At 31.2% G+C, this 14,041-nt stretch overlaps 1 protein-coding gene across 1 annotated transcript; it reads right to left on the minus strand.

Annotated features, from left to right (window-relative positions):
• Positions 1-2,777: 2,777 nt before the first annotated feature.
• Positions 2,778-12,926, minus strand: LOC119605159 (synaptic vesicle glycoprotein 2A-like). Its single transcript, XM_037958133.1, has 7 exons — positions 12,530-12,926; positions 6,365-6,475; positions 5,973-6,297; positions 5,543-5,909; positions 3,604-4,081; positions 3,373-3,529; positions 2,778-3,304 (listed from the first exon to the last, which is right to left on the minus strand). Exons 1-7 carry the CDS (start codon positions 12,564-12,566, stop codon positions 3,079-3,081), a joined length of 1,701 nt encoding a protein of 566 aa, XP_037814061.1. The 5' UTR covers positions 12,567-12,926; the 3' UTR covers positions 2,778-3,078.
• Positions 12,927-14,041: the final 1,115 nt, after the last annotated feature.

Raw genomic sequence — 14,041 nt, forward strand, 5'->3', positions numbered from 1 at the left:
TAGATATCTGTTTAGTTTTAAATCTTTATCACTAACTAAAATCAACTGATGCCGATCAAATTAATCCCTTTTTTACAAAGTACTTTAAAATTTACTGAAAATTTGCATAATTTTTGTCAAATTTATCAAATGGTCTCTTTTTCCAAAAATCATGGAAATATAACATTTACACTCGATTATTAATATTTCTTGCCAATCTTCAAATGTAGGGTATGAAACGATCTGTTAAATTTTGTTTTTCAAAATTTCTAGATGTTGTTAACGGCAATTGACTGATAACTTGAAGAAGACGTATTTAATCCGTTTAAACTTGTTTTATGCAAATAATAATCTCATAAACCTAAAGATTATATTTTTAAGATAACAAATATAAAAGTTGTACCTATAAATAAATAATGGATACACTGTGAAAACCGATTTATAGTTATTCAGTTTGGAAAGTAAAAACTTTATAAACAACTTTTCCGACCTATGTCAACTGGTTAGAGGCTCACTTTTTAGCAAAGGTGGCGAAAGACCTCTTTAATTTTATTTTAATATCGCTGGATTTATATTGTGATTTGGGTCTTGGGGACTTCGTGCGGAAGGGTCCCCAAATTTTGTAAAATTTATTCAATTTCTATAAATGTATATAAAGTGAGACAGTTATTACAAGCTGTGTAACATTTTTGAATGCACAGGATCTATAAGGCACTAGTAATCTATTCCATTCCAGACTTACTTATGTGATACGACAAGTGGGCCTCCTCCAATCACTTTATAAAATTCCACAGGTCGTTAAAAAATTTGGGGTTTTATAGTAAGGAATCTTTGTATTACCTTTATGGGAACTACTTATTAACTACATATGTTAATATGATACGATTTTCATGATTCAACTATTTCTTAGTTTTCAGAGGATATAACGGGAATGTATGTATGTCTGAGGCAAATTTCAGAAGTGAATTTTATACAGTGTACATATTTAATTTTTTGTGTATTTTGCACAGATGTTTTCCACTGTTTATTGCTCTTTGTCAGGGTTGCAGAAATTATATATCATTTTTAAGCACCTATGTATTATTCATATATATGTATATGCACATCATCTATAAATACAAATATTAGAAAGTTATTAACCCAATGTGAACAAAAATTTAACTAGAAAAAAAGTATTGAGTTTCAAATTATATTAAAATCGAATTGATATTTATTTCTTTCGGTGTATCTTAAGATTTGTTTGTCATGAGGGTTAAAAAATAGTTTTCTAAAATATGTAGACCAAATAAGAACTTAACTTTTGTTTATAAAATTAAACTAATTTAAAGATATGTTTTATGATTGTATCATCTAAATTCTTCTAGAACTACAAAAACTAATCGAAATATTCTTGCAATAAAATGAATATACTCAAAGTTCAAAGAGTAAACTAGCTTTAACATTGTGATGTCCTAGGTGAGGACCACGTAATCCATCAATGCATTACATCGGAGTAATCCAAAACTATGGTCCTATGTAATGCAGGACCATGTTGTTTTCAAAAATAATAAACATAATCCATTACTGCATTACATAGGACTTCTAAACGGATCTTGAACTCCAATGATGTTTACAGCCGATAGTTTTTGGATTACCTAAATGAATTATGTACTCCAATAATTTTTGCAGGATTAATTATTAAAAAAAAACTTGTTTAACATAAAATAAACCCATTTAAAACAGAATAGGTTAGGTCAAAATGAGAAAAGGATCTAGACCACTATAATGCCTATTGTGTGCTCCTTTGCTTGAACATGTTAGTGGAAAACAAATCTTATATAATGTTTTATTAGTGTGTTATCGGTGTAAAGAAATTAAGTTTTCTGCTATAACATCCTTCCCCAGATATTTGTATATAATTTCGTCGAATGATAAAGAAATTGTTCCGCTTTCTTTACATTCATCTGAATCCGTTGGTTCAATTTTATATTCGTAATTATTATAAATCCTAGTTCGAAATACCCAATTTCGAAATTGAGACTTCAAATGCATAAAACTTTTTGTTCGAAATTGAAAATTTGTAATCAAAATTGATTTGAATTCTTATTCCATATTACTCTTCTGAAATATTCTATTAGAAAAAGATATTATTTTTTTTCGAAATTAAACATTTCTATGTAAAATCAATCCTTTAGAAAAAATCTAGGGGTTTCGACTATGGCCAGTATTATCATCCTATGTTCAGAATCTTCCCACCAGAGATCTTGAGGGATGTAATATCTGGAATAACACCCTAAATGTAATGAGCTAATATCGATAATTACTTTCTGGCTGTAGAAAAATATGCCCTAGAACCGGATGGATAGTAGTGTGTTTGGTGCACGAAATTTTAATGTAAATTTCTGTTTCCGGTATTCGATCGGACACGTCGGTTTATAGTTTGTTTTTATCTGAAAAATAGTTTCAACTATAGTTGGACTATTGCCCGAAGAATATTCTCTATAGTCTCAACTAAAGTCTTGAATATAGTTTGGTTAATAGTCTATAGTCTTGTCGAAACTAAAGTCTGGTTTGCAGTCTCAACCATAATCAAGAATATCCATAGTTCGGTATGTAATCCAAAGTCTAGCCTAAAATCTCTATAGTATTGAGAAGTATAGAAAAGTCTACCAGATATAATTGGTCTAATTACACATTTATAAAGTAATTTTCTCGTTGTTATGCCAAGATCCCAGTTGGAGGCTATGATTTTCACGGTATTACAAAACAAAAGACCCTTAAATTTGGAGCAATATAATAAATTTAAGAAGATATTGTTAATTTTTTAAACATTTATTTAGTTACTAATTTAATAATAATTGTTATTATTATAGTACATATTTATATCAAATAAATACATATTATGCAGACTTATAGATTACAGGAAGTGATCAGGTAATTATGATGAAATCAGACTTTACGATTAATTCTAATTTTACTAACTACTCTAATACTACTACAAACTAAACATGCAGTACCGTTTTTTTGAAAACTATTGATTCAATATTAATTAACTTATAGTTCTATTGAAAAAAAATATAAAAACATAAAGTACATGTTTTTGAATAAAATCGTTTTGAACTAGTTCCCCGTCATAGAGACTAAACTAGCGCGTCTTGAAGTATCGACGGCAACAATTTTGGGATTTTTGGCAATCAAAAAGCCCAATAAGCCAGCAACAATTAGGGAAATACCGGAGGTCAAAAAGGCCGCTTCACAGTGATCGGTAATAAGAGCGCCCACAACATTAGCACCCACCACACTACCCAAACGACCCATCATAAGGGAAATGCAAACAGCCATGGCTCTAAAAAAGGTAAAATTTAACATTATATTATATAACAATTTAAAATAACTTAATTTTAAATAGGTTACCTTAGGCGTGTAGGATACAGATCCACGGTGGCAGCACTTAAGACATTAATAACCAAACCGCAAAGTAAGAGAACAACATACAAATAAATAGCCAACATGGGTATATCAACATAGATGGTGGCAACACCACAAATACCACAAATGGCCAAGCAAACGACTGAAATTTTGATATAAAATTAATATTGCAAAATTTTGAGGTTTTAAGAGAACATCATCTAATTTAATACTTACAAAGTATAATACGTTTGCCGATCCTATTAATAATAGCACCAATAAAAGCAAAGCCCACAGCATATAAAACTTCCAAAACCAAGGAATGTTTATAAGTACCGATTTCCAATTTCTCATTACATTCTTGTGTAAAATCTATGGAGGCATCATTTTGTGCCAGTTCCAATTGCATCATTACCTTCTGCTTAGCATAGACTACATCACAAATATAGGTTGTATTGCCAGGATTTTCCGTCATAAATTCAGCAACACTGTTCAAAATATAAGGGAACCACATATACATGCCATTGGAGGTCACGAAGATTGAGAATTGTATGAAACAGATGAGCAGAGTATTGCGAATATATTCACGATTGAATAGGGGTTGTGTTTGAGTCCACATCGATCTGAGTAATATGCTGGCGGCATTTCTGTTATCATTATTGACGACAACACGGGGTTTACTATTGGGATCCAAATCTTCGGCGACACGAGTGACCTGGAAAAAGACATTAAAATGGTAAGTAGGTATTAATGATGATGTAATTTATTTTTTTAGTAACGGGTTTTATAATATCAGATAATATAATTCCAAAGAGATTTGAGATCTTGAGGCTGGTCCATATGTTTAATTGGAAAAGGTCATTCAGAGTAAATTTTACTAGATTTTAAAGTCTGTACTGTAGGCTGGACTAAAGTTTGTACTGTAGTCTGGACTATAGTCTTGTCTATAATTCTGGACTATAGTATTGTCTGTATAGTGTTGTCTATAGTCTTGTCTATAGTCTGGACTATAGTCTTGTCTATAGTCTGTACTATATTCTGTACTATAGTCTGTACTGTAGTCTGGATTGTAGTCTGTACTATAGTCTGGACTATAGTCTGGACTATAGTCTGGACTATAGTCTGTACTATAGTCTGAAATATAGTCTGGACTATAGTCTGTACTGTAGTCTGGACTATAGTCTGGACTATAGTATGTACTATAGTCTGTACTATAGTCTGGACTATAGTCTATATTTTAGTCTATACTATAGTCTATACTATAGTCTGTACTATAGTCTATACTATAGTCTGTACTATAGTCTATACTATAGTCTAGACCATAAAGTCTGGACTATAGTCTTGTCTGTAGTCTGTAACTAAAGTCTGTACTGTAGTCTGGACTAAAGTTTGTACTGTAGTCTGGACTATAGTCTGGTCTATAATTCTGGACTATAGTATTGTCTGTATAGTGTTGTCTATAGTCTTGTCTATAGTCTGGACTATAGTCTTGTCTATAGTCTGTACTATATTCTGTACTATAGTCTGTACTGTAGTCTGGACTGTAGTCTGTACTATAGTCTGGACTATAGTCTGTACTATAGTCTGGACTATAGTCTGTACTATAGTCTGGAATATAGTCTGGACTATAGTCTGGAATATAGTCTGGACTATAGTCTGGACTATAGACTATACTATAGTCTGGACTAAAGTCTATACTATAGTCTGGACTATAGTCTATATTTTAGTCTATACTATAGTCTATACTATAGTCTGTACTATAGTCTATACTATAGTCTGTACTATAGTCTATACTATAGTCTAGACCATAAAGTCTGGACTATAGTCTTGTCTGTAGTCTGTAACTAAAGTCTGTACTGTAGTCTGGACTATATTCTGTACTATAGTCTGGACTATGTTCTGTACTACTTGTAGGCTGGGTTATAGTCTGTATTATATTCCGGACTATAGTCTGGATTATTATCTGTACTATAAGTCTGTACTACATTCCGGACTATAGTCTATACTATAGTTTTATTTATATTCTGGACTACAATCTTGTCTATCTTGCCTGGACTATACTTGAGTTTGAGAAATGAGGCAAAGTTAAAAGTCAATTCCTCTTACAAAACAGTCAATCATGGAACTACCTCAGTTAATTAACTAGGATTTCAAAATTTCGCTTTTTTCCACTTACTGGATAAGAATCTCTGGGTTTTCCGGTATTCATATGATAAATATCTTTCAAAATCTCCAAAGCTTTCTCCTCTTTACCCTGGCCCAAATAGTACTTGGGACTTTCGGGAATTTTGAATAAACTTAAACCGCAAATAAGACCAGGAATACCACAAATGACCATAAATAAACGCCAGGGTTTGTAGGTAATGCCCAAAAAGGGTATAGCAAAACGCCATTCTTGATTAATGAACAGCCAAGCAATAGCAGGCATAAGCATGGCACCCAAACCGAATATAAAAGCAGCACCCATAATGGCACGAGCACGATTCTTTTGTGTATGGAACTCGCCCAAATAAGCATACACAGTAGCAGAACCGCCAGAAACGCTAAAAAGAGAATATAAAATAATTTAAACTTGGAAAAGTATAATGAAATGCATCCAAACTTACAAAAAACCATTTAGGAATCTTAAAATAACCAAGGTCCAAAAGTCATTGGAAAAACTGGACAAGAAAGTTATGCAAAAAGCCAATAACAAAGTAGGTCTTATGATTTTCCTTCGGCCTTGGGTATCAGCTAAAAATCCCCATAAGTGCGAACTGAAAATAATGCCAGCAAAACCAATGGCACTCATAATGCCACGTTCCTGAATCGATAAGTTAATATCACAGGTGGAGACGGGTAAAACAAAACTAATGGCCAAAGTTTCCAGCAAAACATTGGCAAGTATTAGACCGGATATGAAGATAATAATATAATTAAATTTGCCAAAAGCTGAAAAAAACAAACAATAATATTATAAAAATAACTTAATTAGAGGTCATTTAACTCCACAACTTACTTGTCAGTTCCAAGGCCTTTTCAAAATACTCCGTACCCTTACTAAGTTCCGGTTGTCCAGCCACTACATTGCCACCCTCTATGGTAGCCACTGTATGCTTTGCTTTTTCATCTGAAAAAAAAAAAATAAATAAACAAACAAAACGGTCAGTAAATAAATTAATTTAATATTATAAAACAACAAAAATTACACATACACTTAAGTTAATTTATAAATTAAATATTTGCAAATTTACTGCAATATTTTTTTATACTCTAATAGAAAGCATACAACTTTCCTGCATACGCTAGTAGTTAGCACACATGATATATTATGAATGAATGATTCATAGTATCTGAAAACCCAGATACTGTGATTTTCACAGCGTAAGATAACGCAATTCAAGAAGTTAACATTTTATAAACATAATAATAAAACAACAACAACATACATAAATATACAATTTTTTATTATAATTTTAATTTAATTATAAAATGTACCAACAAATGTAAACAACAAATTTTGATAACAATCTAAAAATATGACATTTTTCAAAACAGAATCCAAACGACAAACGATAAATGTAAAATGTCATTTTACTATTGCCTTGTCTGGATTTTAGTTGCGGCAATAATAATAAACTGAACTAGAACTGAACTGAACTAGAACTGAACTGAACTAGAACTGAACTGAACTGAACTAGAACTGAACTAGAACTGAACTAGAACTAGAACTGAACTAGAACTAGAACTGAACTAGAACTGAACTAGAACTGAACTAGAACTGAACTAGAACTGAACTAGAACTGAACTAGAACTGAACTAGAACTGAACTAGAACTGAACTAGAACTGAACTAGAACTGAAACTAGAACTGAACTAGAACTGAACTAGAACTGAACTAGAACTGAACTAGAACTGAACTAGAACTGAACTAGAACTGAACTAGAACTGAACTAGAACTGAACTAGAACTGAACTAGAACTGAACTAGAACTGAACTAGAACTGAAATAGAACTGAACTAGAACTGAACTAGAACTGAACTAGAACTGAACTAGAACTGAACTAGAACTGAAATAGAACTGAACTAGAACTGAACTAGAACTGAACTAGAACTGAACTAGAACTGAACTAGAACTGAACTAGAACTGAACCAGAACTGAACTAGAACTAAACTAGAACTGAACCAGAACTGAACTAGAACTAAACTAGAACTGAACTAGAACTGAACTAGAACTGAACTAGAACTGAACTAGAACTGAACTAGAACTGAACTAGAACTGAACTAGAACTGAACTAGAACTGAACTAGAACTGAACTAGAACTGAACTAAAACTGAACTAGAACTGAACTAGAACTGAACTAGAACTGAACTAGAACTGAACTAGAACTGAACTAGAACTGAACAAGAACTGAACAAGAACTGAACTAGAACTGAACTAGAACCGAACTAGAACTGAACTAGAACTGAAGTAGAACTGAACTAGAACTGAACTAGAACTGAACTGAACTTGAAGTGAACTGAAGTGAACTGAACTGAACTAGAACTGAACTAGAACTGAACTAGAACTGAACTAGAACTGAACTAGAACTGAACTAGAACTGAACTAGAACTGAACTAGAACTGAACTAGAACTGAACTAGAACTGAACTAGAACTGAACTAGAACTGAACTAGAACTGAACTAGAACTGAACTAGAACTGAACTAGAACTGAACTAGAACTGAACTAGAACTGAACTAGAACTGAACTAGAACTGAACTAGAACTGAACTAGAACTGAACTAGAACTGAACTAGAACTGAACTAGAACTGAACTAGAACTGAACTAGAACTGAACTAGAACTGAACTAGAACTGAACTAGAACTGAACTAGAACTGAACTAGAACTGAAATAGAACTGAACTAGAACTGAACTAGAACTGAACTAGAACTGAATTAGAACTGAACTAGAACTGAACTAAAACTGAACTGAACTAGAACTGAACTGAACTGAACTGAACTGAACTAGAACTGAACTAGAACTGAACTAGAACTGAACTAGAACTGAACTAGAACTGAACTAGAACTAGAACTAGAACTGAACTAGAACTGAACTAGAACTGAACTAGAACTGAACTAGAACTGAACTAGAACTGAACTAGAACTGAACTAAACTTAACTAGAACTGAACTAGAACTGAACTAGAACTGAACTAGAACAGAACTAGAACTGAACTAGAACTGAACTAGAACTGAACTAGAACTGAACTAGAACTGAACTAGAACTGAACTAGAACTGAACTAGAACTGAACTAGAACTGAACTAGAACTGAACTAGAACTGAACTAGAACTGAACTAGAACTGAACTAGAACTGAACTAGAACTGAACTAGAACTGAACTAGAACTGAACTAGAACTGAACTAGAACTGAACTAGAACTGAACTAGAACTGAACTAGAACTGAACTAGAACTGAACTAGAACTGAACTAGAACTGAACTAGAACTGAACTAGAACTGAACTAGAGCTGAACTAAAACTAACCTAGAACTGAACTAGAACAGATCCATTGTTGTTAAACATTTTTTTCTGATTTCTTATTTAAATTATTTTCATCATTTCTTTTCAATTTAAAATTGACCCCCAAAACTATGCTCAAGAGCAATTAAAATCTGTAGTGTTTGTTACAATTTATTTATCATAACAAATCGGATTATAAATATTAATTTATATATTTGTGGAAAAACAATAACAATATTGCAATAAATTTGTTGACTTTTTTAATTGATACAGCGAAAATTTCAAAAAAAAAAAAATACAAAAACAATACTCTTTTATTATAATAATTGAAGATGAAGACAGATATTTCTGGAAAAATATGAAAACAAATTAATTTGTGGAAGATTTTTTTAATATTTTCAACATTTGTTATTGTTTAAATGAACTTGGAGACAGGGTTTAAATAAATTTTTAAAAACGGGTATGTATAAGGAAATAGGAACAAAAATTATTTTGACACAAATTAATATAAACAATGGAATTTTATTAAACATTTTAAAAAGAGAACTTTTTTTATTTGTTTTAAATAAATAAGTAGTTAAATTATTAAAGTAAATAAACAATTAGAAAAGACGGTTTGTGGAAAAATATTATTTTATAGAAACTATTATTTAAATTTGTTAATAAATATTTAAAAAACATTTGTAGCAAATTATTTATTAAACACAATAAATAAATATTTACGATTTAATAATTTTTCTAAATCTTCCATTATTCACTGTTTTATATTGAAAATTTTGATAAAATATTTAATTTTGTTTAAAATTTGTTTTGTATTTTTTAATATTCAAGCACTTTTTAAGTTCCCTTTGCCTGATCTTATAATACTGAGACTTAATCGTGTGAGGTGTCAACAATTTATTCATGATATTTGATTTTCCGATTTTTTATAAAATCAATAAAATTGTATGCGTTTTTTCTTTTGTTATTTTTGTAAAATTGATAATTTAAATATGTATGTTGGAGAGTGGTTTAAAAATAATATATTTATTTGGAAATATGGTTTAACATTAATTTCAAGGAATGTTCTATTTTTGGTATGGAATTTTACTTAGCAATAGTAGTACTATGAACAACTGCCGTGTTGGCCTATTTCATCGTGGTCTTTTTCAACCTTTTGTGACGACTCACCATCGCCCCATTGAGTTTCTTACACATAGGTGGCAATTTACATATATGGAATTTCCGGCCCTGTATACGTGCACTTTGCTCAAGTACTTGAACTATTTAAACTCTGACCATTGCTGTCCCGTTGCTTAACTTCTGAGATGCAAAAACATCACTTCCGTTTACAACCACGCAGATGGGATGGCCTCTGTTGAGATGGCAACAGTACCTAGAGACGTAATACTGGCGGATGAGATCCGTAGACCCCCAAATTCATCATGTGTCATATACATTTAACACCTACTCATTTCCAACGCTTAGTCTTAGGGGTATCTGTTGTCATTTGGCAAGATTTCACGGTGCATCAGTCATTTAATCGCCACTTGCTCTTCCCGCGAATTTGGGTTTTAACCACAGCCACTATGTGGATCCCGAAGAAATCTCAACCAACTGACCAGCCAGGACAAGTTCTGCGGGCAACTGGCCACCCGTAGTACCAGCATGGTTTATAGTCTTTAGTATGGACTATATTCTCGTCTATAGTCTAAACAACTGTGCAAATATTAGTCTGGACTCTAGTTTAGCCTAACGTCTGGAATATATTATCAAATAAAGTCCAATTTGTGGTATGTAGTCTAGACTATAGCCTCGTTTAATTTCATGAATACAGTTTAATCTAAAGTCTGGATTGTATTTTCAAATAAGACTAGACTAGACTATAGTCCGGTTTGTAGTCTATAGTCCGGACTATATTTTCACCTAAACTCTGGTCCATAGTCTTAACGAAAGCCTGGAATATAGTCTGAATTGTAGTCTTATATATAGACTATAGTATAGTCTCAAATGAAGTCTGGACCCTAATCTAGTTTGTGGTCTATTGTCTGCCCTATAGACTTATCTAGTCTGGATAATAGACTGGTTTGTAGTAAACAGTTTCATCTATAGTCAATTTTGTAGTCTAATATTTATTCTGGACTAGAGTCCAATCTAAAGTCTGGACTGGATCTTAACTAAAGTCAGGAATATAGTCTGACATGTAGTGTGTAGTCTAGACTGTTGTTTAGACTATAGTATGGGATATTCTTGACCAAATTAAGGACAATTAAAGCTGGTCAATAGGCTGAATTATAGTTTAGACTATAGTCTTAAATGAAGTCTGAAACCTTGTCTAGTTTATAGTCTACAGTCTGGAATATAGTCTTATTTAAAATCGAAACTATAATCTAATCTAAAGTCTGACCTATAGTTTGAACCAAAGCCTGGTTTGTATTCTATAGTCTCATATAAAGTCTAGCACTATGGTATAATCTAAAGTCTGTGCTACATTCTCAGCAATAGTCTGGACTATACTCTAATCTAATCTAAAGTGTGGACTATATTCTTAACTAAAGTCGGGACTATAGTCTGATTTGTAGTCTGTAGTTGAGACTATAATGTGGAATATATTTTTAACTTGATTTTGGTCTATAGTCTCAACCAAAATCTAATTAAAAGCCCGGATTACAGGTTCATCTATAGTCTGACGTCTGGACCATACTCTTGTTTGATGGCTATAGTTTGAACAACTTTTAGTCTTATCTAGTGTCTGGACTATAGTCTAAGGTCTGGTTTAAAGTCTCATCTAAAGTCTCAACTAAAGTCCCAACTTTAGTTTCATCTAAAGTCTGGGCTATAGTCCGACTAATACTCCATAGTCTAGTATGGAATATATTCTCGACTATAGTCTCAACCAAACTCTGGACTATAGTCTCATCTAAAGTCTGTTATATGGCGTCGGAGTTCTGAATTTAAGTCAATGACGCCTATAACTCTAAAACGAAAACTTGAGTTGATCAACTTGGACCGCATTTAGGTTGTTTGGAACAAAGATTTAAAAACTTTGTTTATAAATTTCCAAAATTCATTGAATTTCCGTTTAAATGTTTAAAAATAATTAAACAAATGTTTTGTTTTTGTCAAAGGCCATTAAATAGATAATTGCTTTTATCAAATTTATTATTTAATATAGAGTTTTTGTAAAAAACAAAATTCTGTAGTAATATTTACACTTGTATTTCAAGCGGATGTTCATGTCAAAAAAAATTTTTAAAACATTTGGGTTCGCGCCTTTATTTGACAAAAACGAAAATTAAGCTATGAGAATAAGACATTTCTTAAAATAGAAAATATTTGTCATATTAGGATCAGTTGATATTTAAAAAAAAGGGAAGAATTTATGTTATTGATGATATTTTTTGATAAAATTTCCACACCCTTTCAAATGTTTCTATTTTTTAGTTAATATAAGTATTTTTCAATGGAAATCATCAAGTTTAATAAATAACTCGAGAATATTTTAATTGAGAAATATGTATATAGAAACACAAATTGGAACCAAGCCTTTTTAGATTCAACTCTCAAGTTTGTTAACACTTGTTTTGAAAATATTGTTTTTCTATTAATGTTTTTATTATTTGTTTTAAATAAATATTGATTAATTTAATTTATTATAATAAAATTTGAAAAAAAAAATATTCCATAATTTTTTTTCATATTTACTTACCAGCCACGCTGTCTAGTTTATCTTTAAATTCACACATTTTTTAACAAAAATTATAATTTCTTTTACACTTTTTCTTTTTAACAAAGAAATATTTTATAATAAATAGTTTTACTTAATTTTCTAAATTTAAAGTTAATTTAAAAAAAATACAAAAATCAGCCTCTTTAATATAGGGTAAATTTTTTGTTAAAATAATTATTATTATTTTTAAATTTAACAGCACATCCTTTTTGGTTTTGTTAAACAATTTCTTAAATTTTTTTTTTTTTTTGATTTCTTAATTTGGCGAAAAATTTCAATTAGCAATTAACTAATTTTCTCACTCGTTTGTGTGTTATTTAAGCCACACTTCTTGGTTCTTCACATCTAAACTAACTGATCTTCAAAGTGACAAATAATACAGTTTTATAGTCCAATTGTAGAAAGCAAAATTGTTTGTTGCTGTTTTTTTTTTTTTCATTCTTTCTTTTCGCAAATGAAATCAAAATCTCATCTACACACAGCTACAGATATTGAGCGCAAAATGCTAGCTACTTTACGTGTATGTATGTGTGAAATACAAAAAATTGTAAACAGACAATTTATCACAAAAATAGCAATAAAATTATTAAAATATTAGATATGAATGTATGTGGTATAAGTACATACATATGTATGCAAGTATGTGCTACTTGTTCTTAACATTTATCGTAAGAACAAAACGGGGGTCTGTACATAATTAAAAAGATGTTAAAATACCCTACTAAGATGAACTACAGACTATAGATCTGACTATACTAGACTATAGACTAGACTAGACTATAGACTAGACTATAGACTAGACTATAGACTAGACTATAGACTAGACTATAGACTAGACTATAGACTAGACTATAGACTATAGACTAGACTATAGACTAGACTATAGACTAGACTATAGACTAGACTTTAGACTAGACTATAGACTAGACTTTAGACTAGACTATAGACCGGACTATAGACTAGACTATAGACTAGACTATAGACTAGACTATAGACCAGACTATAGACTAGACTATAGACTAGACTATAGACTAGACTATAGACTAGACTATAGACTAGACTATAGACTAGACCATAGACTAGACTATAGACTAGACTATAGACTAGACTATAGACTAGACTATAGACTAGACTATAGACTAGACTATAGACTAGACTATAGACTAGACTATAGACTAGACTATAGACTAGACTATAGACTAGACTATAGACTAGAATATAGACTAGACTATAGACTAGACTATAGACTAGACTATGGACTAGACTATGGACTAGACTATAGACTAGACTATAGACTAGACTATAGACTAGACTATAGACTAGACTATAGACTAGACTATAGACTAGACTATAGACTAGACTATAGACTAGACTATAGACTAGACTATAGACTAGACTATAGACTAGACTATAGACTAGACTATAGACTAGACTATAGACTAGACTAGACTATAGACTATACTATAGACTAGACTATAGACTAGACTATAG

This window comes from Lucilia sericata, unplaced genomic scaffold (genome assembly GCF_015586225.1).
Source record: "Lucilia sericata isolate MDLA Ls3-8-SP2 unplaced genomic scaffold, ASM1558622v1 Contig000461F_arrow, whole genome shotgun sequence".
In the NCBI taxonomy this organism is placed as follows: Eukaryota; Metazoa; Arthropoda; class Insecta; order Diptera; family Calliphoridae; genus Lucilia; species Lucilia sericata.